Source organism: Poecilia reticulata, chromosome 7, assembly GCF_904066995.2.
Source record: "Poecilia reticulata chromosome 7, P_reticulata-male-v2, whole genome shotgun sequence".
NCBI lineage: Eukaryota > Metazoa > Chordata > Actinopteri > Cyprinodontiformes > Poeciliidae > Poecilia > Poecilia reticulata.
This window is the reverse complement of record NC_088836.1, coordinates 23,535,691-23,561,264: the sequence shown is the minus strand read 5'-3', so window position 1 is coordinate 23,561,264 and position 25,574 is coordinate 23,535,691. Positions and strand designations below refer to the sequence as shown.

The 25,574-nt window shown below is 41.0% G+C and overlaps 1 protein-coding gene and 1 long non-coding RNA gene across 3 annotated transcripts in view; one reads left to right on the top strand and one right to left on the bottom strand.

The window, feature by feature from the left end:
• Positions 1 to 3,851: 3,851 nt before the first annotated feature.
• The window catches only part of LOC103467612 (nuclear receptor coactivator 3-like), a 68,189-nt gene continuing 46,466 nt past the window's right edge, over positions 3,852 to 25,574 (bottom strand). The window contains exons 5-23 of one of the 2 annotated variants that reach the window (XM_008414159.3): positions 23,569 to 23,669; positions 22,955 to 23,129; positions 18,769 to 18,951; positions 17,698 to 17,784; positions 17,446 to 17,586; positions 16,503 to 16,650; positions 14,701 to 15,215; positions 12,486 to 13,552; positions 12,269 to 12,401; positions 11,031 to 11,189; positions 9,860 to 10,087; positions 9,329 to 9,434; positions 8,711 to 8,882; positions 8,075 to 8,401; positions 7,220 to 7,318; positions 6,793 to 7,045; positions 6,467 to 6,644; positions 5,679 to 5,871; positions 3,852 to 4,983 (exon numbers count right to left, since the gene is read on the bottom strand). In XM_008414159.3, the coding sequence (XP_008412381.2) occupies positions 4,972 to 4,983; positions 5,679 to 5,871; positions 6,467 to 6,644; positions 6,793 to 7,045; positions 7,220 to 7,318; positions 8,075 to 8,401; positions 8,711 to 8,882; positions 9,329 to 9,434; positions 9,860 to 10,087; positions 11,031 to 11,189; positions 12,269 to 12,401; positions 12,486 to 13,552; positions 14,701 to 15,215; positions 16,503 to 16,650; positions 17,446 to 17,586; positions 17,698 to 17,784; positions 18,769 to 18,951; positions 22,955 to 23,129; positions 23,569 to 23,669 (4,277 nt within the window). In that variant the 3' untranslated portion in view covers positions 3,852 to 4,971. The remainder of the gene's footprint in view (positions 4,984 to 5,678; positions 5,872 to 6,466; positions 6,645 to 6,792; positions 7,046 to 7,219; positions 7,319 to 8,074; positions 8,402 to 8,710; positions 8,883 to 9,328; positions 9,435 to 9,859; positions 10,088 to 11,030; positions 11,190 to 12,268; positions 12,402 to 12,485; positions 13,553 to 14,700; positions 15,216 to 16,502; positions 16,651 to 17,445; positions 17,587 to 17,697; positions 17,785 to 18,768; positions 18,952 to 22,954; positions 23,130 to 23,568; positions 23,670 to 25,574) is intronic. The other variant, XM_008414160.3, reaches the window with a different exon arrangement.
• On the top strand, positions 20,226 to 21,931 carry LOC145552264 (uncharacterized). The gene is made up of 3 exons (XR_014088251.1): positions 20,226 to 20,316; positions 20,650 to 20,725; positions 21,450 to 21,931. It is a non-coding gene; the product is annotated as an uncharacterized LOC145552264 (long non-coding RNA).

The following is a 25,574-nucleotide window of genomic DNA, read 5'->3' as shown; positions in this document are numbered from 1 at the left end:
TAAAAGAAACTTGAAATTAGATCTGTGTCTCTTTATGAAACTTCTTCTCTTTACAACACTCCACCTTCAGCACAAAATCACAACAATGTTTCTCCATTATGCCATTTACTATCGTTCTTACCAGCATTGCACTGAGCTCTGCAGACTCGCAGTTCCAACAGGTATTTGCTAACTGCTGCTGCCTCTAGTCTGGAGGAGCTGAGTGGGAAGAGGCTTGGCTAGAGACCACAGATCTAAGGCGGAGCTAATGCTAATAGCAGAGTTTCAAGGATTCCTCAGAATCAAAGCAACACTCCATATATGATCTTGATGAGGGAATAACAGTATAACATGATGTAAAGTTAAAAAAAATATTTTCCATAATAAACTGGCTCTACCTTCTTTTTCTGGTCACACATTGCTGTGGGATGCTGTTCTATTGCTTAACCAGTATTAGTCTAAATTCTGTCAATATGGACTTGAAGTCAAAATTGGATGGATTAAATGTGATCAAGCTTCATTAGACAAACAAAGAAATCAACCAAACACAAATTTCCACACTTTTTGTGCAAAGTATTTTGAAGCACTGAAAATATTCTGCAAAGATAAACACATTTCATGAAGAAGAAACCAGAGAAAATTGGTCTTGCTGGAAAACATGTGTATAAAAACATTTTAATTGACCATTATTCCAGAGACATGGTGACTCCAAAAGTTTTGTGTCTTGTGAACTCAAAAGTAGGTTAAGTTTGAGTCTGATGAATAATTTCTTTAACAGGAGAAACATTCAAGATTTAAAATTTGGATTCTGTGCTTTCAGTTTAGACATTTTTTATTGAGCATCTTCTTTAGAGAGTTTGAAATAAACACTCTAACAAAGTTCCCAGTGAGACCTCTGACCAGCCTTTTGCATGTTTCTGTATTGATTCACCTTGAATGATAAACTCCAAAACAGGTTTGTTTGATTTCCATGTCAATTGAACAGGATATGTGCAACACAGAAGGAGGATAATTTACGGTACAAAAAAACCTCCAACAAACAAATTTAACACTTTTGATCTGGTATATAGAATTACAGCAAAGGTTGAGAAGGTCATGCATGAGTGAATGAGTATCAGATGTCAGCCTTTGATACAAATATATTTTGTATTTTAGAAAACTACTTCAAAAGCAGTAGAGCTATCAGTGTTTATAAAAACTTTAAAATACAGCAGCTTCTGAAGAAGTCCTTAAAAGTGGTGTAAGATCCTTTTAGGGGGGAAAGTACAAGAAAGGAGAGCGGGTCTCGCATGTAGGAGGGACAGGAAATGAGGGGATGAAAGTGAGTCTGTAGACAACAACATGGACAATGACTCAAGACTTTTTTCACACTCTGATCCCCTTCACATGTTGATAGCCCCTCATCCACTCAGACACACTCATGGTCCCTTTTAATCCCGGCTAAGATTACCTTCTTCTTTCAGTTTTTTTCCTCCTAAGAGGAAAAAACCGCAGCTCTGATCCAGCACTACACTGTAAAAACAAAATCTTACCAAGAATTTTTGATCCAGCTTCTAGTTCAAATATCTTAGTATGCTTTAAATAAGACATAACTAATTTGCTTGTTTTAAAGGTGACCCATTACGTTTCCTTCAGCAGGTTGGGTTAAGTCTATACAAAAACATGTTCACTAAATTTTTTTGCACAAAATCCTTCTTAGATGATGAGATTTTAGTCTGGTCACTTCTGCCTATTTTGAGCTCCTTTCAGAATGAGCTGCTTTAGAGCCTCTTGTTACTTTACAGCCAAATGTGCTGGCTACACGCCCACAATGTCAACGTTTGCGCTCGCATGTGAAAATGGCTGCTAACATATTATATTGCTAATATAAGGTCACACTACTTTGAAAAGCAGAAGCAGAGTCTCCTGCACAACCAACAACAGTGCAGCAAGTGATTTCTGGATGGAAAGTCAACAACAAAACTCTTCTCTTTTCCAGCAGCCATTGTACAGCGTTTACAGTGATAAAACCAGCCGAAAAAAACGCATGGCCACTCAGGTTGCTAGGTAACGGTGCTGCGACTCAACAATCTTGTTGGTTGTCCATTTCAAAATCAGGAGGATTTTGAAATCAAAATCAGGAGGATTTTGAAATTACTCATTTTCCAGACACCAAAAAGACATTAAGTTATTGCAAAAAGGTGACAGCGAGTTTTTTTTTAAAGTGTTTTGGCATTTTTAGAAGCCGTAGAAACCAAAAGGGAAGGATAAAAACATCCAAAAAGTAAATTTTTACACAGTAGGTCCCCTTTATGTCAATGATTCCATAATATAGTGAAATAATTTGCTATTGAACCTAATACTTTTCATCAATATTGAGGTATTATTGACTTAAAACAAGCTCCTATTTTTATTTTATTGCTGAAAAGTTACTTGTGATTTTATTTTGTCTTATTTCAAGTGAACTAAGATATTTGCAGTAGAAACAAGACCAAAAATATTTGGTAAGATTTTGTGGTATTTTTGGGGTGGGGGAAAAAATTACACCAGACATATTTTAATGTTTAAATATAAATTTGTATTTACATCAATATTAACATCAAGAAACAAGGTAAGAAAACAAAACCCAACAGTATTTTACATCCTGCGATCATGATCCTGTGTTTTCCAGATTTGCTCCTGCGACGTCAAAAGAAGAGCAACGTTCCCTGTTTTTAATATTTATTTCTCCTTGATTCCAGCCTGTTGTTTTGACATGAAAATAACAAGAACCATGGATAAAACCTCTTCTCCAACTCAAAAGGACATTCTTGATGAATGTAAGCACCACATAAAAATCAACTGGCTGTAAGGTTCACAGAAAGACAAAAATTTAAACCACCTCAGCAGAACCGGACGACCTCTCTACTCTGTTTCAAGCAGATCAGAGTATTTTATACGGAATCCAACTTTTGCTCCCCTTGCGTTATATGCAACAGTAAAAAACACACACACACACACAATCTACTGCGCTGTTTCTATGCACTGCAGGATGACAAACAGAAATCTTTGGACTGAGCGTGTGTTCAAAGGTAGATTTCTCAACAAAAACCTCCACAAGACAAAAAAACAAAAGAGATTTATGGATGAAATTTTGATCTAAATTCCTCCGTTTGTAGCCTGAATTTGAGTTAAAACTACGATTTTTGAAGCACGTCAGGAGAGGATTGACTGGCAAGAAATCTGGGCCCACAGAACAACACAATCATGTGTCACTTCTTTTGCTGTGTAGACATTTCATTGTTTTTTTTTTTAATAATTCTTTTTTTTTTTAAAAGAAAAATAGCTTATTTAAAAAAGCGTAACAACCTACTAGCACCTGTATGCTTCGGACTACATTCTAGGAAAATAGGAAGAGGGTTCATGGTTTAAGGATTATTAGAAATAAAAAAAGTGCTTCCAGACAGCGGGAAAATTACAGTATATCAAAGAAATATACATGTACTGCTTCCAAAAACAGGCGTTTTCCTCCCAATTAATGTATCGAAAAGAAGAGCTGACCTATGACGGAATAAGAAAATTACACCTTTAAATATTAAGCCTTACAATCTGTGCAAAAAACAGTATGTGAGCTAGAAAAGCATAAATATATTTATATATAGTACATTTGAAGCATATTTACAGATCATATTTACAGAAAAGAAGAGGAATAAAATGCTCCAAACAAGACATCGAGCTTAATACTGCAGTACCGATCTTTGGGTGAACAATGTGTCAGTGTTGTCCTCAGAGGGAAACTGGGAGGAAGGATTATTGCTCGATATTTGAGTTCAATACGATCATCTAGCACTTTGTTTTGTAGTATGAGTGGATCTAACTTCTGTGAAGATAATTAGCTTAGTTAGACTGGCTTTTTTTTTTATCTTTACAACTTTAAAAGATCAGAGTTTAGCTTCTGACTGGCTCACCATTGATTTGGCTTGGTGAGGTGTAAAACAGTCTGGGCTTTTTGTGCATCTCTATTAGATGAATATGTAGTTTCAATTTTTTTATATTTCTATAAGGAACCACGAGGACGGATCCACATTTCGCATGAGTTGTGGAGGAACCGGCAGGGTTGCCATGAAGTGGTTTAAACTTGTCAAGAAATATCTAAATTTATAGTCATCATTAAATTGCAAAAAGATCACTTCAAAAAGGAAATTATTTTTTTAGGAGCAATTTTAAAATCTTAATTCATCTTCTTATAAACACAACTCTTCTCTGGTTCCCTCTGAGGAGCAAAACCTGCAAAGTTGACCCAATCTTAAAGAATGTGAATAGAAAAGAAAAGAAGAGGAAATTTCTGAGGCTATTTAGTAATTCATGAATAAAGGCCTCTAAATTGCCACAATCCGTTTGATGTTGGCTTTCCTTAAAGTGCAACGAGCCAACGGGTTAGTTCGATCCTACTCAGCGGCATCCTGGACGACAAGACGATGTGCTACTTCTTAATAACATTCATGTGAGCGTCACAACCCGACGGCTCTTTAGCTGCTGGTCGTGTCTGCAGGAATCCGCCGGGAGCGGCAGAGCGATGGCGGATGGAAAGTTCAGAATCGACATTTTTACATCTGAATATAGCTTCGTGATACATTCGACAAAACAGAGGCTGTTTAAATACATTTGTCCATATAATGTAGCTTCACCGTTTGGTCCAAGGAAAGGATATACTGAGGAACACTGGCTGCTCAGGAAGGGAGGAACATTGAATTCATGTCCGTCTCTCTGTGCATGATGGATAAACAGTTTGTCAGATTTTTAGGAAGGCTGTGTGTTTTCATGTGACAGTCTGTCTTGTTTATCCTCCGGCGGTGTGGCTGACATTACTGGCCATCATTCCAGAGGGAAGTTCACTCCCCCGTCTGGTGGGAATGTGGCGCTACACGGAGGATCATAACACGCCTGGTTTATTTCCACACACACTGCAGCGCAGAAGCCGTCTGCCAAATCTGGGTGGAGATCACAGTGAGACAAAAGCTTCTGGCGCGTCCATCAGCAGTATTTCTGGATCATCAGGGGGAAGAGAGCAGAGCGTGAGCATTTAAAGAGAAACCCACCAAGAAAAACACGCAGAGTTCATCGTAAAGCAGCAAAGATTATTGATTCCTGTTTCTGAAGAAAAATGATTGTGATGCTGAGATGTAGCAAAAAAAAGACAGAAATTAGATATTTGAACAAAAAAAAAAAAAAAAACATTTTTATCTAAGCTTATAAAATGGATTTTTAACCATCAATAAGTGTCTCCAGAACCACAAGTAACTCTCAAACACTTTGGCTGAAAATCATAGCAAATCAACTAATGTTTTTAGATAAAAATATTATAACAAATGCAGGCTTTAGCAGTTTTTTCATGCAATAATTGCCATGGAGTTTCACAACAGAATTAGACTAAAAGTACAAATAAGATTTATTTATTTGCTCCTGTGTGACAACAGAAATGTGTTTGATAATATCATTATATTATCCAAGCAGGATGTATTGTTTTTCTAGCCACTTTTAGTGTATGTGACGCTAAAACGAATTTTAAATTAAAATGTATTGTTCGCATGTTTTAGTTATGAAGAGCAGGGGGACCACAATCCCTGTTGCACTCCTCTTGCTGAAATCCTCCTGAGATGCATTCAGATGTGTAAACCGTCCTGAGACTAAACATTAAATAATGTTCTTTAAGTATTGAGACTCCCACTCTTTTCACATACCTGATCAGGCCCCATAGGCATGCGCCCCATCACCATGGGGTTCATCCCCATCTGTCCCATGTGACCGCCTCCTCCGCTGGCCGGCATGCCGCCGTTCATCATCATGCCTCCGTACTGCCCGGGATTTCCCTGCTGCCCGAACTGCTGCTGACCCAGCGGTGCCTGCGGCCCGAACTGTTGCTGAGGGTATGAACTGGAGATAAAAAAAATTAAATACAGACAGGATTTAACTAGGGGTGCATTCACACCAGCACTGTTTAGTCCACTTTAGTAAAACTGCAGTTCGGTTTGTAGTCCGCTTTAGTAAAACTGCAGTTCGGTTTGATTGGGGAGGTGCTCAATCGAACTATGATCCCCCTACAAACCTAGGTCTCAGTGAACTCCAGAGACTGCTCCGAAAGCAGGAAACAAAGGGCATTCTGGGTAAATACAAGCAAAACAAACGCTTCAGTCTGCCGATAGAGAGAGGAATGGCTTATGGTTTTCTGCCAGACACAAGAGAAATCCTACAACTGATCAAATCTCATGCTACACGCATTTTGTTTACATTTTGTGAAGGAGGAAGTTGCACTCATGTCTTCTTCGGTGGTTTCTGGTGCACAGGTGAGGGGCTAAACAGGTTTTTCCCAAGGGGTTTTGTTTGCTTGACACAGTGCAGTGGGAAATTAAGCCGCACCAGCTGAAAATGTAACAAACGTTGCAGCTTTGGTCCCCAATCAAACCAAGTCTACAGGACTAATCAGCGAAAAAACATGAGAAAAACTGTAAAATAAGTGATGGTGTCGTACCTGTTGCGTCCCATGCCGCCCTGTGACCAGCCTTTCATGTCAGCGCTTGGGTACATAGGCCCCCCCTGTGAGTGCTGTTGCATCATGGGGTTTTGAGGCCCCATGCGGCCTGGCATCATGGCATTAGGCGGACTTCCACCTGATGGGCCAAAAGAGGGGTCACCTTGCTGGGTCATGCCTGTTGAAAAAAACCCCTAAACCTTCAGCTCTCTTCTTCTACACACCGAAAATATCAAGCATCAGACACCAAAATAATTAATTTTACCAAAAGTTTGCTGCACAGCTTAGATCTGCCACAAGGGAGCAGCAGCATTCACTAAACTCACCGTAGCTCCCACTGTAGCCAAACTGCTGCGGTCCCGGCTGGCCCATGTTTGGCCCCCCCATGGGGCTGTCCATGCCCCCGGGAGCCGTGACGTTCGGAGGCGGGCTGAAGCCCCCTGCAGCTGCTGCAGCGGCTGCAGCCGCCTGCTGCTGTTGCTGCTGCTGCATCAGCATCATCATGCGCTGCCTCCTCATGTGCAAGTTGACAACGTCTCGGTTACGCTGAACCATCATCTGAGCATTTAGGAAGCCCTGCTGCACAGAGCAGATGTAATATTGTGTTTACTCTGATGTTTTGGTCATGTTCTGATTTGAATCATTTAAAGCAGACATTTGTCATGTGGAAATTGTATTTATCCTATTTATTGGTAAAATTACCATAAATAGTCTTTATTTTGAGATATTCCAAAAGTAATTTCCATAACCTACCTGTCCTCCCATGCCAGGCTGCATGCCAGGCCTCATGCCGGGGTTTCCTCCTGGGTTCTCCATCTTCATCGCCATGCCCTGCCGTGTCTGATTCATAAACTTGACAAAAAAATTAATAAAAATAAACATTAGAAAATAGAGGAAATGACATATTTAAACTTTCTGGCAATTTATTAGTCCAAAAGAGTAATGTAAAAAATGTTTTTTTCTAAAATCAAGTAATAGATTACAATATATAGGGACAGGATAGTTGCAGCTAATCACGATGGTACAACTATATACAAAAAAACAAAACAAAAATTTTCTGCATAACCATGTACATTGGATAATAAAAAAAACGTTTGCTGATTTATTCAGGAAAAAAAAATTAACAACAAAAATATCAGCAAAGCCTGTAAAATATTCAATTGAATCTGCTGTTTAAAAATAAAACCATGGATGGATGAACAGACAAACCGATGGATGCATAGATGAACATTTTTCAAGCTCTACTTACCTTTTTCCTTCTTATTCAAACCTGAATAATCTAAATTAATTGCACCCTTTTCCAGACTTACTGACACCTAATTTCTTTTAAATGTACCTATTTTAAATTTCCAATGTTTTTTAAAACAAAACTTAATACCATTTAGCCTGAGACTTACCGATAGGTTACTTTTTTCACACCCAGAATTAGGAAAGAAATTGTCTGTTGTGAATTTCAGCTTAAAGCTATTATTGTTTTCTTATTTTGTAACGAGCCCCGTGAAAATGAGATGGGAGGAGTCAATAAATAAAATAAAAATTAAAACAAGCTTATAGTGAAATCTCCCAAAGCTGTAACTGATCAGCTGTATGTTCAGCGTGGCGTCCTACCTGCTGTCCCTGAAGACGCTGCTGCAGCTGCAGCCTCATGGGCTTGTTGGCGTTCATCATCCTGGGTCGCATCATGTTGGCTCGAGGATGCCCCATGCCGCCCATCCCACCCATACCGGGAAAGCTCCCGCCTTGGCCCATCGGTGAGAGCATGGGCCCAAACCCGGCCTGCTGGCCCTGCCCCTGCATGGGGTTCCCTCCGTAGCCAGACTGCATCTGCATAGCAGGGGGTCCGGGATAGCCTGCTCCATACAGAGGCTTTTGGTCAAGCAGCATGGACGGGTCTTGTCCTCCAAAATGCTCCAGCTGCTGCTCTGCTCCCTGGGTCTGCAGCACACAAGACAAGGAGGACAAAGACAAGTTTGTCAAACTTCTCAGTTTAATTGATTCATCTCCGCCTGGTTGGCTCGGTAATTGCCTTTTTCTAAGCAGCACAGACGGACTCCTTAAGGCTCATCTATCTCCCTTCAGTGAGACGACAGCCTGGACACACTGAGTCATGACTGAAATATCGAATGCAAAAATTAATATGATGGTCTGTCGTGACTCACACTATGACAAATAATCTTTTCCCCCTCGTTGCAGCACTTTCAGGGAGCGCCACGCTGCAGAGTGTGGCTCTTTTTGACATCTTACCTGGCTGACAAGGTCTGGGATACCGAGAGCTCGGTCTATCTCCTCCAGAGCGATGCCGTCGGTGTTGTTCAGCAGCGAATCCAGCTGGTCCAGAAGCGCCCTCTCATCGCTCTGACCCTCACTGGTGGTGGGAGGGACCAGAAGGTCATCTAAGGGGTTGCCAAACTGGCGTCTGCATCATGCAAACAGAAAAAATACAAAGGTTTGAATCAAGGCTGTCAGTTAGATGTGAATGCAAACTATAGCTTCCATGTGCTAAATTTGTTTTAAAAATAGTGTGCTAAAGTTTAAAAGAACTATTTTGTAACTGCAGTGTTTCTATTGAATTAGAAACACAATTAAAGTCACATGCAAATAAGTTTTCTCAAACATGTTGCATCAGCATCTTCCTACCACTTCCTGCCATTTTCTTTGTCATTTCTGCCAGTCGTGATAGTAGCCAGTAGTTGTTGATGCGAAAAAAGTTGCAGTTTGGCGAAATACACTAATTTCGACACAGCTGATAAACCACCTCATCCTAGTGTTCAAAATTGCCGTGTTTCCGTTAAGCAAATTTATTTTCGTATTTCCAATTATACGGTCAATGGAAACGCAGCTCATGATAAATGATCCACTGACCTGTTTCCCTCCATGTTCATCATGGGTTCGTGCCAGGATGGGGACTGGCTGGGCTGGCCCTGCTGGCTGAAGGGGCTCATACCCATACCCATATCAGAAGAACCTCCTAAACCAGTAAAGAAAGACAAACAAAGTTAATGGTGAACAAGAAGCAGAGGTGATAGTAGATATTCTGCAACAAAAGTCCAATTTCTGCAAAAATATGATATGAATAAAGAGAAAACTGTAGGAGTTTCAAACCATGATATACTAAATGATTCATAAATGGATTATTGGAGCCTGTGCATCAATTAGAAATAAAATGTCACCCTCTTTTATCGTTAATTTTCCTACTCTATTGTTCACTTTTAAACCATGGAAACAGTTTATGACCAACATGAAGTAAACGTTGAAGGTTTCCAAAGAGTTTCGGTACCCAGAAATGCATCTTTACCACTGAGCCACTTAGTTGGATACCAAGTTTTGAATCTCTCCCAGATTCTCATTTTCTTTACTTTGCATCACCACAAGGCAACAGTTTGAGCAGCGTACCCATATCCATGAGCTGCTGCTGCAGCATCGACCTGTTGCCCGGCACGCTGTTGGAGCGACTGACCATGGGTCCGGACATCAAGCTCTTCCCGTTGTTGTACTCCATGCCTGGGCGCATCATGGACGGATGTCCTGCAGAACTCACAGGGCTGGTGCTGGAACGGGGCTTCCAGTCCCCAGAGCCCCCCATGGGAGACCTCTGGGGGCCCAAGCCTCTATTCATTGGTCCTGGATATGCACAAATGACAGAAGAGCATTGGTTGGAACTAGGATTGCAAGTTATCGATTAATGGGTTAAAATTGACTGATCTTATCCATCGACTGATGATTAATTGTTAATCGTCCATTTCTTAAAAACCTTTTTTCTAACAAGTTTTCTCTTGTATCAAGAGGCCCGACCATATTTCCATAAGAAAACACAAATTCATTATTTCATGTCAGCTGTATTAAATACTGACTGAATGAACTGAAAATTGTGGTTTTCTCACATTATTCAACTTGTTTATAAAATAAAACAAAACAGAAAGCAACTATTAAGTTGCTGAATGGAAGAAAAAAGAAATGAAAATAATAAAATGTGTGACACACTTAAGTCCCCATGTGGTTGCTCTTGACAAAATATTAAAACTTCACTCCATGAAGCACATTATTTAACTCATAATCAGCCTTGCTTATTGGAATCATGTTTCTTTTTCATCACTTAAGTTTTCGCCACTTCTCTGTTTTTTTGTCATCACATTCTCGCCTTCGTAACACACCAGTAACTTTTGTTTGAAAAGTTGATGCAGCTTGAAGTTTTCCAGCTTGGCAATTTCTTGCCCTGGTAAGGCCCCCGCCATCTTTATTTCTCTATCAACTGGCTGCGCTTAAGAATGACCAGCGCTGCCCTCTGCTGGTTGGCGATCAAACTACAACAACAAATAGTTTTTGCATCCCTAGTTCCAATCATCGATCTGTAGGTCCAACTGTAGTAGGATTTGGAGTTCCAGTATCATGCTGTGCTATGACTTATCCCAAAATGATTGGAGATCTATTTGAATGCACACTTTTTCAGATTTTTATTAATAAAAGACTGGGTTTGTGTGTGGTTTTTTGCAAGTTAATTGAATCCGAGAGCAGATGGAGAGAGAGGCAAAGAGACAATAAAGAGGAAATTTGCTGAGACACACACCCATGTTTCCTGGGAAGCTGTCTGGGCTGCCCATCATGTTCTCTTGCTTGATGAGCATCGGACGTCTTACAGCTCCTCCAGGCCCACCCAGTGGCTTCCCATCCATGGACATGGTCCTCTGGAAGGGCCCTCGAGGTCCTGGCCCCATTACTGGACTCCCTGGACAGAGCAAGCAAAAAAAAAAAAAAAAAGAGAAAAAAACCTTTTCAGAAAAACCATGTCTTGCTTAAATATTACATACATACAACATCTTACAAAAGAATTACTAATCCTTGCATTTTTTTTCACCTTAAAACTAAATACGTTGGTCTTTTCTATTGTTTTTATAGGAGATAAACTAGAAAAGTAATACATAATTGCTAAGTGGAAGGTAAATACTAAACAGCTTTCGAATGTTTTTAGAAATTAGAAAAAGTCTTGAAGTATGGATTTTAACCTAGCTAGAATGAAATCATGTAAAATTACCTGCCTGAAAATAACTGAGCTGACCAGAGCAGGATTTACAACTAATGCATCTGACCCTGAACACATCGTCTCCACTACACGGTGGAGGCAGCATTATGCTGTGGCATGACATTCCTCAATACAGTTGGAGATTTATTTGAAGCCTCACTTTTTGAGACTTTTATAAATAAAAGACTGACAAAATGTGTCATTTTTCTTCCACTGTTGTGTGATTAACACAAGTGATTGTAATTTGAAGCAATAAATTCCAATAAAATGTATTGGGGTTTGTTGTTATGGCAAAAAAAGCAAATGAATATTTACGGCGTATATACATGCCATGCACTCATTCTCATTTTAACACTACTGCATTTACACACACTTATTTATACAAATAAGGAAGACGTAATGAATTTTCTGTACCATAAACTGAGCAGCAATGCAATTTTAAAACACATTTCAACATTACATGTACATCTGCAAACAAGAAAACTAAAATGCTGTATTCCAGTAGGACCAATTATAAACCAGAGAACAGGGCTGGTTGTCTCTTTCAATTTATCTTGTCTGTTTTTTCAGTTTTATGGGTATAAAAGTACCAGCTTCAAAAAGACGCAACTGAGAAAGACATGACATTTGCTTTAGGAAGAAAGCGATCCGAAAAGACAGCCTCTGATGGTGCCAGATGCAGTTTCAGTGGCATTTTGTTTTGATATCATCACATGTGATGTTACAACACCCACCCTGTGTGAAACTGTCACTTCTCATAGTTATTTAGTGCTTGAACTGCTTACCCTGCAGGCCGTCATCAAGGCATCCCTGTGGTTTGTTTCCTGTGTTGTTTGCCCCGGCACCTCCAGCCTGATCGGGGTAGAAGTCGGAGCTTGAACCCCTGAGATCGCCCAGAATAGACTCCAGGTTGTGCAACTACATTTTAAAAATAGAGCAGTTGTTTTTATTTTTGTGAATATCAATAAAAGTCACCATCATTTAATAGAGATATACACTTACATCATCAGGAGGTTCTGATTTGATCTTGCTCTCGGCATGCTCCACCGCAGGGCCGCCGCCGCCGGCTCCAGGAAGACCTTTTCCATCTAGATCTTCAAGTTTGGGCTTCACGTCCGCTTGTTCTTTGGAGTCGTCCTTGTTGAGGAGATAGTGGAGGAGAGCGTGGGTCTTCTCCTTCTTTGGGCTGTGCTGCTCCTGTTTGGCGTCCGTGATCAACCCGGGGCCAGACCCGGCTGCCGAGCTTCCAGCTGCACCTTCGCCGCCCTCCTGGCCTCCGAGCGTCACTTTCCCCGTCGCCTCCGCTGTGATCTTCGCGACTTCATCCGGAGTGTTGCCGTTCTGAAGAAGCTTATGGAGAATCTTGTGCTTCTCCTGCAGCGACCCGGTGTAGTGAGCCGAGGCCGATGCGCCACCCGGGCCGGCCGCCAGCCCCGCGCTGCCGCTGGCGGAGGAGGAGGAGACGCCTGTGGAGGAAGGGCTGGTCATCCCGCCGGTGGCTTCCTTGCTGTCCGATCCCACTGGAGCGCCGCTGCTGTTCGGTGGAGGGGGTCCGGTGGGCCCCGTAGGTCCGCTTCCACTGATCCCCAGCTCCTCGGTTGGGGAAGTCAACAGCTGCAGCAGCTTCTTGTGTCCTTTGCTGTCCGGCAGCCTCCGAGGTGGGTCGGCACCCGCCATCCCCGCCTCGCCGCTCGCTTCGCCACACTCCTTAGCTGTTGTAGCTGCCTGGCTGTCCGGCCGCTCTGCAGAACTCTCCGCCTGAGGATGCTGATGATGGTGGTGGTGCACCGGGAGGTGGTGGTCTCCGGGTCCGGGGCCAAGGCCCCCAGCCGGACTTTTGGAGCCATCTTGTCCTGGTTTAGCTTGATGACTGGGCTGAGAGGAGGAATGGATGCTGGGAGAGCTGTCTGGTTTGTGGGCTGCTGAGGGCGACGTCAGAGTGGAGGGGAGTGAACTCCCGACTCCCTCGCTGATGGCCTGGAGAGCGTTCAGGGAGCTGCTGGAGAAGGAGCAGGTGTTACCTCCGGCTCCTCCTCCACCGCCGAGGCCGCTCATGGGAGAGTGCATTCCTGCAGAGAGAGATGCAGGTTAATGCACTATCAAAGAAAAAAAATCATGTTTAATGATGGTAAAACTGCTTCTAGCGAAATTTAAACATGTTTAAATTAAGAAAATAATTTGTTTGGAGGTTGTTTATGAGGTTCCCCACGGTTCAATGTTGGGACCAGTGTTTATTTTTATATCTTAATAATATTCATAATGTTCTAAACTGATAAATTGGATAAACTGCAGGTGTGGAAAGTGTTTTCAATATTAACTTTCTGAATTATTTTAATTTTTATTACAAATTTTAAATGCATCAATGTTATTAGTTTATCATTTTATTGTTCGTTTTTCCTCACACTTTAACTTATAATATTGTCACATTCCTAAAATAATGGCCTACGTGATTTTTTGCCAAAAGGGATTTTGGCAAGAAAAAAAAAAAAGACTTTTTGAAAGTTGACGACATGGAAAATATGTCTTGTTCTGCTGGGAGATTATTTCACTGATAACTATACTTTTTCATCAGTATTAAGGAATTATTGACTTAAAACAAGCTCCTGTTTCTTGCTAAAATGTTACTTGTTAGTTTTGTCGTATTTCCAGTGTAACGTGACATTTACAATAGAAAATAGACCAATAATACTTGGTAAGATTTTGTTTTTGCAGTGAAAATTCCTCCTTTTTCAAATTTAATGCATTCAAATTTCAGGTTGTTGGTAGATTATGACATTTTTAAAATTCAGTGTAAAGTGAATATTTGTTACTTGTCATTAGTATTTATGACCTGAGAGAATAATTTATATTAAATCCTTCAGGATCCAACTGATGCATGAAAATCAGTTTAAAAAAGTGAACTGCTGCCTGTATCTTATTTTACTTCCAGTCCAAAATCACTTTAAGTCAACGATTAACACTTAATATTAATGAAATATTAAGCATTATAAGTGAACCAGACATTTTCCCATATTATAAGTTAAAATGTTAGAAGAGTGATGCCATTTTAATCATTGTCAGTGAAAATCCATACAAGTGTTGAGAAGAAAATGTTTGGAAGGTTAAAATAAAAAAGTAAAAAAAGTGAGTTTCTGTCCGATTCTTATTTTATTTCCAGTCCAAACTAAAGAGATAAAATCAAATCAGTAAAAAATAAAAATAAAAATAAAAATCCTACCTCCAGGTGAGAACTGGTTGGCCCCCATCTTTGGGCTTCCCCGGGTCCGGGGGGACATCAGCAGTCCCTGCTGGGGGCCGCCCATCCTGGGGCTCCCTGACGGACTGTTCATCCCGCTGAGCCCGAAGCCTCCGGCGCTCTGGAACGGGGGCTGCTGCTGCGGGTGCTGCTGCATGCCCGGCCCGGGGTGATTCATGGGACCCATCTGACTCATGTGCCCCACCTGATTCATCTGATTCATCTGCATCATGCGGCTGCCCAGGCCTCCGCCACCACTTCCTCCTCCGCCGTTGCCTCCGTACACGGAGCCGCCTCCCATCGGACCCATGTGGCCCATGTGGCTCTGCTCGCTCATGCCAAAGCCCCGGTTCATGCCGCCCATTCCTCCCATCCCCATCCCGCCGCCTGCATTCACGCTCATCTGGGGGTTTATGTTGGCGCTACCCATCCCTTGTTGCCTCATGTTGTTGGGCATCATGTTGCAGCCTGGTGCCGAGCGGTAGCCATTGGGTTCCCTACGTTGGGGAAAAAAAGCAAAAAATGTTTGGATAAATGGTAAAATCGTAAAAACATTGAGGTTAAGCACCAAGTATTACAAAACTATTCGGTAACATTTATTTGAGGGAGTGTGACTAAGACTGCCATGACACGTGGCATAAACACGAATGCTTATGATGTTACCATGAAGTGTGATTCTGTAAATTATAACACTTTTAATGTAAAGCTACATTAGAAGTTGCATAAAGTTGCAACTTTGAATTGTTCATTAAATAACGACAATGTTGCTTTAAAACTTGCATTAAAAGTGTCATTATTTACTGAATGAGACTTCATGATAAAAACAATCACAAATAAAGTGCTGCCAGGTAGTCATACTCAAACATTTATCTTAACAGTCTATGATTGGTGCTCTGAGTCACATTATGCTTTCATATTTATTTTTAAATTATATTTAGTATTCCTGATTGTACTCTGAACCATTTGAAAGAAGGTTTATTGCAGTTTATTTTTTATATGTTTCACCAAGGTGGCGCAAAACATTTACCCAATATTTGAAGTTGAAATGTCTTGTTGTCTTGTAAAAAAATTCAGACAAACGAAATATTTTTCTAAATCTATTTTTTTCAATATAAAGTCTATGAAACTAACTAAATCTGCAGGTGTGCGTTTGTGTCTGGTGAAGTTTTGGTTAAAACGATCTTGTTCATCATGAAGTGAAGTTACTCAAAGTGGGAGAAACTTTAATCAAGTAAGAATAGCGACACTTCATATTAAAATTACTCAAGTCAAAGTAAAAAGTCCAGCATAGCAAACAAAATCCTAAAAGTACATTTTGTCCAAAAATATATTAAAGTCAATGTAACTGAGTAAATGTAGCTATTTAACCCACTCTGCATGTACAGCTCTGGTAAAAATGAAGAGCCCACTGTACTCCATTAAAAACCTTGTGGTTATTCCACCAAATATTGATTCCTGAACTCTTTCTGAGTCAAAACTTTAGTATTGTTGTTTCTATATCAATATGAACTTGTTTCTTTGCATTAGTTGAGGTCTGAAAGCTCTGGAACTTTAGTATTCCAGAGTTTTCTGCTTCAGACCTCAACTAATGCAAATAAATCAAATTTTTATCCTGGATTTTCAGAGACATGTTCTCAGTAGTTCATAGAACAAGAGAACAATCTTCATTTGACTCAAACATATACCTATAAAGGGTAAAATCATAGAAACGGATCATTTTAAGTGGTCTCTTACTTTTTTTTGAGCTGTACATGTGCTATATGTTTGAATGCAGAGTTTCTGACCTCTGCAGCAGGTGAGTGGAGATGAATCCTTGCGGCTCGTTGCTCATGGGGTGCCGGTACAGCTTGCTCTTGGTCTGGGCTGTTACTGGGGTGCCATCAGACAGGGAGAAGCGGTACAGGGGCGTCTCGGCATGACCCTGGAGAAAAGCTGCGCACAAATTGCAACAAAAACAATCCCTCAAACTTTATTCATTGCTGGGAGAAAAAAGCAAGTAAAACCACCACACATAGAGGTACCAGGTCACATTAACAGTGTCATCTGCGTAAAGCTCATCTTATGTGAATATTACAAGACTTTACTTATAGTCAGGGACTGTTTTGTTGATGTTTCAGATTTTTTTGCTATGTTTATGCTTCCTATCTTAACAGATACTTTAAAAGTTGCAGAGTAAAAATATTAAAACAGTCAGAAAAAGTACCTACCATTCGTCTGGTTATGAGTTCACACCTGTTTACCAAGTAAAACTCATCACTTATGTTTCCCTGTGATTCATGGGTGAATACAATATTTTATAGCACCACTGAGAATTGAAAAAGTTACAGTATTGGTGATTTTTTTGGTGCTATTAAACCACCAACTGCACACAGGTCCTCTAACTCACTTTGTGTGATGTGTAATATAAATTTGTGATCAAGAAATGGTAAAGTTAGTGAGACTTTAGTTGGATGCAACTTATTCAATGAGCTGGAGGAGAAAAACCTAAAAGGTGAAAGAAAACACATTTTCTTTAGCCTTCCTGTTGTCTGCTGAAGCTTTTGTTCACCCTAGCTTCTTTTGTCTCTCAGCTTTGTCTGAATGAAGCCACAAAAACAACTTTTGAATCTAACAGTGTTGCTGCTTAATCCAGTCATCTCTTTGCTCGCACCTCCAATTTTCTAGTTATTAAAATAAAAAGCGCTGTAGTTGTTGACAGCAGCTGTGAGGTTCCAGGTCTAAACCCACCCTCGTGATAGTGCCGCTTGTGCGACCATGGCTGCCCGTCACTGTGCTGAAGGAACATCTGGATGCAGCGCCGCAACAAGTCCTCCCAGCCCGGACGCATGGACGCTCGCAGGGAGCTCTGGTCGATCTGAATCAGTTTACCTGAGACACGGCGGACAGAGGGAGACAAAGGGAGGACGGGTCAAACCAGCTCATGACCGAGTCAACACAGCGTGCTTTTGGACGGCGCTCAGTCAGAGTACAGCTCCTGACCTGACATCTCGTGTCGGGTGTTGAAACTCTCGGTCCGCTCCACGGCTGTGACCCGGCGGGCCACGCAGATCATACATGACTGAAGGTCTGTGGAGGAAAGGAGAGCAGAGACGGAGTTAATGCTGGAACAAGTTATGGTTTACATCCCATAAAAATGCCATTACGTGTTTCTAATGATTCCATTTATCTTTTTTATCATCTCATTTTTCATCATCATGGATTTCTTTTCATGTTTCAGGTCTTATTTAGTTTTTTAAATAATATTAGGCAATTTTTGCTAAATAGACGCATTGCAGCGTGACATTAGATGCGTTAAATCGCTACACTGCTCACCAGCGATGACTACCATCAGTTTTAGCTTTTACATTGTCAACATAACATGTTAAATCTTCAATTTATGTGTGATAAATAAAAAATAAAAAAAGGTTTTTGTGTGTTGCTTTGCTACTATTCGTGAACACTACCACTAGATAACAAGGTCAGGAAAAAGTTTAAATAAAGAAATAAATAGTGAAGTAGAGGGAAAACAGTGTAAGCTTTTACATTTTAGGGGTCTTCTACAGCTCACCAAGCAATGCACATAATTTGAGTTAATCATTCAATTAATTCCATAGTATGCTTTACTTTTCTCAAAAATTAACTTGCTTATATTTACTCTCTTTTAACTTAAATAATTTGAAGACTTTTATTACATTTTAAAGTATTACTTTGAATGGAAGATCTAGTAGGCATTTTACAACAATAAGCTCAATATTTTTCTTTGTAACTTAAATAATATGTAAATAGTTGTTTTATTTGGATTTCCCCATATTTCTGAGCAATATGAGGGCATAACCAAGGAGTACATTATTTGTAAACCTTTAATTAAATATTTTATTTTAAACAATAATCCAGTAGATTTTGCAACTTTATTCCAAATATATTCAATGTGAGGTTTCCAACTAAATGTGTTGTAGAGTATTGTAATGTGTTGTGGGAGTTGTTAAAAGGAAAGACAATGTCACACACATGCAGGAACACATTTCTGGATCTAGTCGCCCCTTTCTGGGCATCGCTGGTCCCTCCACCTACCTTCTCCCTCTTCGATCATGGCCTTGGGCTGCGTGAGAGCAAAACACTGCATTGTCTCGTAGCGCGGTCCTCCTGGCCCCTCCTCCATTGGGCCGTGGGCGTGGCCAAATTTGACCAGCATCCGGCAAGTGAAGGTGTGACTCTTCTGTCGAGTCGCCTCATTCCCCCACGACACGCCATTTACTAAAAATACAAAGCAAACCAAGAAATGGTTACTTAAGAGGAATAAACCCAAAGCTTCTGGGACTGAAAACCACAGGAGCTGTAAACCCTTTAATTTAATTAAATATCACCAATGGCTCACATCCAATTGTACAAACAAAGCAAAACAAACAAACACCACCACAAACAAGCACTGTGTCTCTAAAACTGAGAAGCTAAAGCCTCTCCCACTGGCTAAATGGACCATGGGATTAATGTAGCCAAGGAGTCGATTTCCAATATTTCTCTCTCTCGGTGGCTCTGCAGCCGGCCGAGGCCGGGGACATGCAACCATCTATCCTCATTTAGGTCCTGACTACTCATCACAGCACACAACCACATGCACACAGATGCTTTTGGATGGGGTCACCTTCACAGAGAGAAGGAAAAGGAGGCAAACTTTAGAGAGCGACAGCAAAATGTCCTCTAACAGTGACTAAAAGGTGCTTTCATGAACAGGTTAGGTTAGGTCTTTTACAAAACAAGTTCACTACAATTTTTTGCACAAAAATCATTCTTAGATATTGAGATTTAAATCTGGTCAGTTCAGTCAGAATGAGTTGTTTTGGAGCCTCTTGTTACTTTAAATCCAAATAAGCTGCTGCAGGCCACGCCTCCAACTCAACGTCATGGTGCGTTCACACCAAACTCGTTTCGAGCGTCAAGCGGAGCGAATTTGAAGCATTTCTAGTGTTTCAAGTCTTTGATGCAACCAAAGCGTCCAACGCTGGAGTTGGAAAATCTGAACTTTCACCGCTCGACACGGAGCGTCGACCAATCAGAGAGACTCCGCTATGTGGCGTAGTGGTGCATTAAACAACAACAACTATGGAGGATAAACTAATTGTCGCTGTTTGCTGTCGTCCTATAATCTCCGACAAATCAAATTATGACTACAGAGACGGGAATAGAAAGGATCTTGCTTGGAAGAGGATCAGCAAGGAAGTTTGACAGTCAAGTTAGTTATACTTTATACCATTTGAAAATATTTCCCCGCTTTTGAGCTATCCAGGAAGAACGTTGAGTCACGTTAAATAAACGTTGTATTTATTTAGACGATATAATCAGGAGACGGTGGAAGAGTTTGAAGGACACGTATGCCAAGGAGTTTGCTCTTACCGTCAGCCTACAGCGATTTTGACGCGTCTAATGGCGTCGAGAATAAAATGTCAAGCGCACACTCGTCGAACTTGAAGCGTTGGACGTGTTTTTGACGGTTGAGCAAACCTAACCCGGACGGTTATAATACGGGATATTTACAGGAAAACACTAATATGGGAGCACGGCGGCGGTGAGTGAACAACGGCAGTTTCCCGGCCAAAACGGGAGATTTGACAAATATGGATGGTGAGTCAACAACAAAACATTTTTCTTTTCCAGCCGCCATTATTCAGAGCATACAGGCAGTAAAACCAGATCGTCAAACCTGCTGGAGTTCCACTTGGGTTGCTAGGTGACGGGCTGGGCTTGGCTGAGGTTACTAGGTAACAGCACAGAGCCTGTTGAATGTGATTTAATAATCTGGAGGATTTTGAAGCGGCTCATTTTCCAGCACCAAAACGCACTATTAGCAAAAAAATGACTGGATAGTTTTTCTTTTAAGAGCTTTGGCTGTTTTTAGAAGCAAATGGAAGTATAAAAACATACAAAATGTGATTTATTTATTTATTTTGTCTGCAGACTAAATCAGCTGGCAAAAGGTTTCCGTTTGGCAGGTGTAGAGGGTAGTTCATGGGAGCGAGCGATCAGAAAGACAGTAAGTGTGCCTTGTGTCAGAGTTGACAAAACAGCAGGCTGTTGTCATAAATTAGTCAAAGCCAGAGTCGATTACTCAGCTTTGTAGTGAACACAAAAGCATTTCCAACTGGACTCTTCCCCAACAAGAACTCCAGGTCCTTTCCAAATGTCTGTGGTGGACCGTAAACAGCAAAAACAATAATATATCACAGAGTATTTTTTGTATAGTTTCTAGTGGAAATATCTTTGTGTACTTGAAATAAGACACAATTACTTACAAGTGACCTTTCAGCAATATACAGGAGTTCAATATTCACTGATATGGATAAAAAAAAATTTTTTATAATGTGCATAGTATAATGTGGGAAAAATGTATGTAAGTGAAATAATCTGCCACTGGAACTAGTAGTTTTTTCATCAATATTAAGGAATTAATCAAGGAATTTTGCTTAAAAGCTTCTTGTACGTTAGTTTTATCTTATTTCAAGTACACTAATATATCTGCACTAGAAACTGGAAAGAAAATACTCTCAGATTTTGTGTTTTTGCAGTGTAATAAAATAGGTTTACTGATCTGAAACGTGTAATGTTGACAAAAAAAAAAGCAAGCAGTAATGGAGCACAAACCTATCGAACTGCGAAAACACAACATCTAACTATGTCTCACCGTCAATCTGTGTTTTAGTTTGTGTGTGTGGGTGTGTGTATAACTGTAACCGCTGTGCTATGTGTTCATCCCACAGGAATGTGCACAGAGAAGGCATTTCATTCATGGGCCAAAAAGATAATGCAGACACAGGGAGAAAGAGAGAGAGAGGGTGGGAGCGGCAGAGAGGGAGGCAGCCTGAGAAACGGATAGCCACAATATTCATCTTAGTAAGCAGCCATATTAAGTATGGATGAGGCTGAGAAGGAGCGAGCTGAGGAAGGCACCAGGGACGGCGAGAGGAAAAGTGCATAAAGACGGATGGTTAGAGGGGGAAAAGCGAGAGAATGAATGACGGGGCGCACAGGGAAGCAGGCGGCCGAGTTGATGAGCCGACTTCTGCTCGAGAACGTTACTGCAGAGCTAATCGAGAAGCGGGTTCAGCCGAGCACACACACATCCATAATTAATCGCCATTATAAATAGTGCACATACTTATGGGCTTACACGCTCATGCTGCTCCCCTAAAAAATGCATCACTGTCATTTACACATCAATACAGAGAATAATGAGGGGGTGTAAATAAGTGAATTTACTCAAGTACAATATTAAGGAGCAAATCACGGCGAAACACATGCTGAATTAAGCAGAGGGGAGCGAGGAGGTGCGTTATTCAGCCCTTATGTGGCAGCAGTGGGATCTGAATAGAGCCCGGCCTGTTTTACGCTGTCTGGACCACTGAGTTTGACAGACGGCTGCGCTACGCTCTGCCTGATTAGCAAAGAGTAGGTGGGAGCATCCGTGTAGCGAGTGCATGTTTTGTCAGGGGTGTATGTGTGTATGAGCAGCTCTTCCCAGGAGCTCCTCATTAGAAAGAGGAGCTGAGAAGCGTGAATTTTCATGTAATTTACTCACAAAGTTTTATCGTCTGGTTTTAACTTCTGAGTGAGAATAAAATGTAAGCGGTGAAGCGTTTGACTTATTGAAGGTGAAATAAAACAACAAATCAGCCACCAGTATTTAATATATTTATGTCTGTAGAACTGAGTAGGTCACTCACACTGATTTAATCCCATTTCAAACACCCAGATTATCTCCACTAATCATTTTAATCTGAGTCAATTCTAGAATTTCTTTAAAATGTTCCACAATTTCATCCAAACCCAGATTAGATTTTGTTTGACATTCTCAAATTTGACTATGTATAATTTTTCCTGCTCTTTTTGCAATAGTAAGTGTTCACCCAAACCTCTACAAAATAACTTGAATATGGCTACACCAAAGAAAAGTATGTAAGGAACATATTATTTTTTTTCTCAATATAACATTTTTAAAATTTTCCAGCAAATTTAGATATTTATTGATACACTCAGGAATTACATTTTAGGTACTTAGTGTATAAAAATCTTCAATTTTTGTCTGAGGTTTTGCTTTACTTTACCCAGAAACTATTAATTTAGATTTTTTATATGTTAAAGTTGCTATAAATTCTGAAAAAACAAAAAGATCTGAACACACACCCCTGTGGTACACCACACACATTTTCAAAGCATTCAGAATTGAATTGTCCCATATTCACATATTGTGTGTGTGTTTGCTCACTGTTGGTCCTGGGCAGGTTCTTGTGAAAGTCCTCGCGGTCCTCCTCATGCAGGATGTTGTACACGCTGGTGTTGATGAGCTCCTCCTGCTTGTACTGCAGGTACTGGGTGACGTTGTCGGATACGAACACGATGCTGCCCTCCCGGTTCACCACAAACAGAAAGCCGTCCAGAGCCTAGGATTTTTATTGTGACAATTATAAAAGTGACGATAAGAAATATTTATAACATCGTTTCTAGTTAACTGTATAAATGGAAATGCATGGAAAAAACATTTCCATTTGTAATGTGCTTCTTTGAGACACCAGTAAAATAACAGTAACTACATTTAATCATATTTCCAAATTTATTGATACTCAAAAAGAACAAACTGTGCAGAAGATATTAGAACTAACAATCTCAGACAGTTTTTCGGGGGGATTAAACATCATTAGTTAGAATCGGTAGTGAAAATGATGAATCAAAACTCCTATCACAATAAGAAATGAATCACGATAAATGATGAACAATATGATAAATGCCCAACCCAAGTCTGCTGCCGTAGAGACAGAAGATCAGCCATCATCATCACCAACAGATAAAAACAGCAGCACATTCGATCAAATCTGGACTTGCCTGCAGTAGAAGCGGCCCAAGGTGGTCCTTGTCGATGACCCCCTGACCGGTTGACGACACGTCTGATTTCTGGACATCGTCATCGTTGGAAGAAGCTTTTCCTGTGGGAAAGAAAGCAGAGGAATGTCTTTAAAAACAGAAAAAGAAAAACCCTGAAAAAGCCAAAACTTTAGCATTTTACTATCTAGACAGACCAGCAGGGGGCAGTGCTTCCACAGTTTCCAATCTCTCTTTTTTTTTTTAAAGGCAGGGAGGAGGGGGAAGCAGGTGGGGGTTAAAACTACAGGTGAGGAGGGAGACGGACAGAGGCAGGTTTCTGCAGGGAGCCCGTCAGAGGAGCATGTGGAGCAGGTAGCTGCTGTCCTCATGCTTTATATTCAGTGTCAGACTGTGAGGGATTGTCTGAGAGAGAGGGAGTGGGAGAGAGCCAGAGGAGCTGTGGAAGAAGCTGTAATGGTGCAGGGGCAGGAGCTGAGGCACCTGAATTAATGGAGCTGGGACCAAGAGAGGGAGGGAGGCAGGGGCATCCAGGGGGGACATATAAAGACAAAAAAAAGGAAGGAAGAAAGAGAGGTCCGGGGCGATGCTGGGAAAAACTAATAGTGGTTGGGTTGTTGTGTAAATGTGGGCTTTTGGAGTGAGAGCGAGGCAGCGGCTGCTTGACTACAGGAATTATTCTGTCTGATTAGCTCCCAAGAGGCACAGAAATCCACACAAAGGGGGTAAAAAAGAGGACACTACCACAAACAACTAGGCATTGTGAAGTTCAGTAAGATGAGCAGAGAGAGGAGGGAAAAAACAACAAGAAACATGGGAGATAAATGCTCTGAGCCAGCCTCGTCGTGCAGCTAAACAGACGAGACATGATTTCAGGAAACCAGAGAAGAACCGATGGAGTTCAGAGAAACAGAAAGACTGAGCAGCCGAGAGCGCACGCGGAGGGGAAACGAACAGGTATCGAGCGGCCAGACAAGCCTCAACGCCCGTGTCGTGTCTGTCATCACTTCCTGTAACTATGGCAACCTGTCAGCAGCCAGTCAGGGCCGGCCGTTGCCTCTTCCCCTTCCTGTTGAGGCTGAAGACGCTGACTGACTGAGCCCCAGTAGAAACGAGAAATCAGCAGAGCTGTCTAGTTCAGCCTGAGTGGAAAGGAAATGTCACACGTGCTCCAATCCAGAGCCACGTAAAAATATTCACTCTCCTGGGACTTTTGCACATTTTGTCACACTGTAAAAAGATATTTAGGTGTATTTTCTGATGGTATTTGATGAGAGACACTAAGGCAGAGTTGTGTTTTTGCAACAAAAAAATCTTAAAAGTGTAGTCAGCCCCACTTTAGAGACCCTTTATTGCTTTTTCTGCATCCAGAAACTGAAGCTTTTACTCATTTTTCTTTACGAAATAGAGCAAGTCTGAGTGGACGAAGAGCGACTGACATTCCAAGACACTGTGACTGACTTTCTAAACCTTTTAATTGCAGCTCTGATTGTATGTTTAGGGTCCATGTTGTGGTGGAAAGTGAACCTTTGCAGCAATCTCAAGCTGCTTGCTGCCTCTTGCACGTTTCCCTCGCCTTACATTTACCTCCATCCATACACCCATCAACTCAGAAGAAAAACATTCCTATAGCACTGGACGGTGAGTTCAGGGTCACACTTTAACTAGAAATATCAGATATGAACATGTGATATCAGAGCATCTTCTATCACATGCTTGCAGAGTTCAAACAGGTTTTGTTTAAAAGTTTAATAAAGGTTTGTGGAGTAGATGACTGAAAGGTGTTTGGCTTGCAGATTCTTCCACCAGAGCTGTAAATTTAGGGGTATCAGTAGAGGGGGTCTTATTTTTAGGGCTGCAACTAACGATTATTTTAGTAATCAATGAATCCTTCGACTATTCTGATGATTAATTGGATAAGAAAACTGCACAATCTACAGATTTGTCATTTAATCACTTAGGTATTTCTTTTACATATAGTATTAGAAGTATGTTAAACATGCAAATAA